This window comes from Cyprinodon variegatus, unplaced genomic scaffold (assembly GCF_000732505.1).
Source record: "Cyprinodon variegatus isolate N-32 unplaced genomic scaffold, C_variegatus-1.0 Scaffold438, whole genome shotgun sequence".
In the NCBI taxonomy this organism is placed as follows: Eukaryota; Metazoa; Chordata; class Actinopteri; order Cyprinodontiformes; family Cyprinodontidae; genus Cyprinodon; species Cyprinodon variegatus.
The window spans coordinates 545,744-549,270 of record NW_015150891.1 but is presented as its reverse complement, the minus strand read 5'-3'; the positions used below and the strand labels follow the sequence as shown (position 1 = coordinate 549,270).

At 38.9% G+C, this 3,527-nt stretch overlaps 1 protein-coding gene across 1 annotated transcript in view; it reads right to left on the bottom strand.

Annotated features, from left to right (window-relative positions):
- Positions 1-3,527, bottom strand: part of LOC107093643 (fibronectin type III domain-containing protein 5-like) — a 38,700-nt gene that overhangs the window by 27,473 nt on the left and 7,700 nt on the right. Inside the window, exon 3 of the mRNA XM_015388831.1 lies at positions 731-929. Within this exon, the coding sequence (XP_015244317.1) occupies positions 731-929 (199 nt within the window). The remainder of the gene's footprint in view (positions 1-730; positions 930-3,527) is intronic.

Sequence of the window (3,527 nt, the reverse complement as noted above, 5' to 3'; positions counted from 1 at the left end):
TTGGAAGCATACATAGCCTAATTTGTATCGTCTATTGACCTAAAGCGATATGCATGGTATGGTTGTTACATGCTGGTACGCAAAAAAAAAAAAAAAATAATAATGATAAATTAGTCTTGAACATTTCATACAGCAATCAACTTGCTTTTTCATCCTTGAGGTCAGATTTGTAGTGTCCAGATAAAAGTTTGTCCAGTCAACAGGTCCCTTAGTTTTCCTGCAGCTCCTCTACAGTCAGCACAAGCTTGCTCTTTTCTCCTCTGATTGTCTTAACGTTAACATTATCTTTGCTTTGCCAGTTAATTGAGGTTGAAGGTCATGTTTTGGTACGTTTGAAATAGTTCAATCTTCTTTTTTTATTATAGATGACATTAAGACTTTTGTAGTATGTAATATTCTTTTGGAACCTAACCCAAGTTTACCCATCTCTAAAGCATTCTATTTGCCCTATATGTTATGTTCCTGGGTCTCAGTGAGAGGCTGTTCACTAGCAATATCTAAAACACAGAGGCCTACGCCTGCATTCACACTGAAAATAAATTACATTAAGGTTGCAATTTTTTCTACTAACGTGTCTTTTGAAAGCAGTTGCTTAGAAAGACTTAATTTAGGGTAATTTATCTTATATTTTATAAATATTGACTACTTTGCATTGCTTTCTGATATAATATCTTAAGAAAAAAGTAAAAAGAAAAAGACAACTGAGAACGTTTTAATCTAATGTGCTCACCTGGACTCTTGGAGGCCATTTTCTCCGACTCTTTTGGCGTCCTGAAGAGAACAGGCTGACTGGGGGGGCTGCTGCCTCCCATGCTGATGCTCTGGACATGGACGATGTATTCGGTGTCCTCATCCAGATCCCACAGCGCGCAGGAGCGGGTGGTGGTGTTTACTTCCTGGATGAACCTCAACATCCGCACATCCTTCTTCTGCAACAGGACATATCAGACAAGGATGGGTGGGTAGAACACAACATCAGTTTTTTTCTTTCCTTTTGTTACCAAACTTTTGTCCGTGATTAACATTTCTTTAATACAAGATTTAACAATTAGGATGCAGAAATTCAGGTTCCTAAGCCATTAATGCTAATGTGTATACTTCTATCCAGGGTAACAGTTTGGAAAAAGCTTAAGTAAAGTCTCTTGGTTTTTTTTTTTAGCAATGCAGTTAAGCTTTGAGACATAAATTGCTTTCCAGGCCATAGACAATCTCCTACAAATACACATTATTACTCCGCTACAGCTGCTTGCTTAGGTCAATTGGCTCCTGCTGGATTAAAGAGCACAGCTCCTCTGGGGCACTTTTATTTACCAGGCAATTATAAAAGGAAATTTCTTAAACCATTAAAACTTCACAAAGACTAAATGCTCATCTAACATGGATCTCAATGTGCTGTGGGTGCAGCTGCAGAAATTAGGCTTCTGAGGACGACATTTTACATCTCCAGTTTGAATAATTCATGGCAATGTTTGTACAAAAACTACATATTAGTAATGAGATTAAAAAAACGGAATATTTGCACATTTGCACCACTGGCCAATCTACACAAATATAACGTCTGCCATTTATAACCACAACTACAAATGGTGTTACTTCTACTGTTGAAACAATTTATGTTATTGTTTAAATAGGGATTATTAATAAATATGTAATAATTTAATTCAGTTCAGTCACACCTGTCATCTCAACACACCTAATCTTATTCTTTCAGTCATGATCCAGATTTCATAACCATAGGTGAGAGAAAGAATGTATAACGATCGGTAAATTGAAAGCTTTGCCTTTTTGCTCTGCTCTCTATTCACCACAACAGATCGGTGCAGCATCTGCATTCCAGCAGCAGCCGTACCGATCCATCTATCGATCTCCTGCTCCATTCTCCCCTCACTCATGAACAGGACCGCAAGATATCTAAACTCCTCCGCTTGAAACAGGAACTCTCCTCCAACCTGAACGGGAAAAGGCCCGTTTTTTTGATTGAGAAACACGGCCTCAGACTTGGAGGGGCTGATTCTCATCCAGGCTGCTGTACCGTAGGTCTTGGCAGGAGGGAACCAGCATTACCATCGCTGTCAGCAAAAAGCAGGGATAAGATCCTCCGATCCCCAGAGCAGACCGCCTCCATTCCCTGACTGCGACTAGAAATCCTGTCCATAAAGGTTATGAACAGGACCAGCTCTGTCAGAGTCCAACATGCACTGGGAACAGGTCTCACCTAATGGCAGCAATGTGTACTCCTGAAAGGCACCATAAGGGACTCGGTCGAATACCTTCCCCAAGTACACAAAGCACATGTGGACTAGTTGAGTAAGCTCCCATGAACCCTGGAGCACCATGCAAAGAAGATCCACTGTTCCACGGCCAGGACAAAATCACATTCCTAGTCCTGAAGCTGATGTTCGACCATCAGCCAGACTCTCCTCTCCAGCACCCTGGCATAGGTCTATATAGGCTTATGAGAGGGATATAAAATGCTAAAGTATTACTGAATACAATCATGCAAACAACAAATTCCGAGTAGATTCCAAAATGGAATCATGTAGGTCCATAAATGAAAGTATTTTTTCTTTTAATGTAAGTATTTTTTTTAACTGATGGTGATTTACCTCATATTCTTTCTTTAAGTTAATAAGGTCTAAGTAATGTTGTCCAAATCTATCTGGCATAAATTAAGGCTGGGCTCACATTGAACTGTGCAGCTAGGGTTGACCAGAAAAATTTGCTATCAGCGCACAAAGTAGCCCTTTTTATCACCTGGTAGCCATCCAGTTTGTTTTTCACTTTTTTATGTTAATTTTTATACAGCACCATGGATGATCTGAAGGTACACCTTGATTTTGATGATTTGGGTTCCTTAGCCTGGCATTAAACAAACTGTTTCTACACACTGCCAGACAGCTGGCCTAAAGAAAAGGCTGTGAAATTTTCTCTGTTCAAAGGAATGAAATTATACCTCACTTAAAATGTTTTAAAAAAATGAACTTTAAAATCACTTGCAACATTGCACATATAATTTATTTTTGTTTGCATAAGCATTTAAGCTCTTTTAATTTAGACCTAGGTAAAACAGGTTATTTGTGTTGATCCATAAATAAATGATTTGGTTTTACAGATGATAATAAGACAAAAATCAAAGAAGACATGACAAGTTATTTTTTAGGGATGTTCTTTTTTTTCCCAAATGGCTTTACATTTCCATTTAACATCGACCCCCTAAAAAGATTTCATGAACTTCTTTTTGTTTTGAAATTTAGGACTCATACCATGCATGCTCTCGCACGCGTTTAATAAGCGTTCCCTCTTGGGAGGAAATTATTTTTGCACCTTTAGGCTGGTTTTTTCCCGTGTTGCTCTTCTCTACTTTACTCCACCCTCTGCTCATTAACTCTCATCTCATCCACCTGCAACTGCTGCACCAGCCTTTAGTGCCAGATTATTAAAGCTTTCTAGCAAGACTGAGGGCCGGATCTATCAAAGGTTTGCGTGTATAAAAACGTGAGCTATTTCACTGCGAACGCTAAAAAATT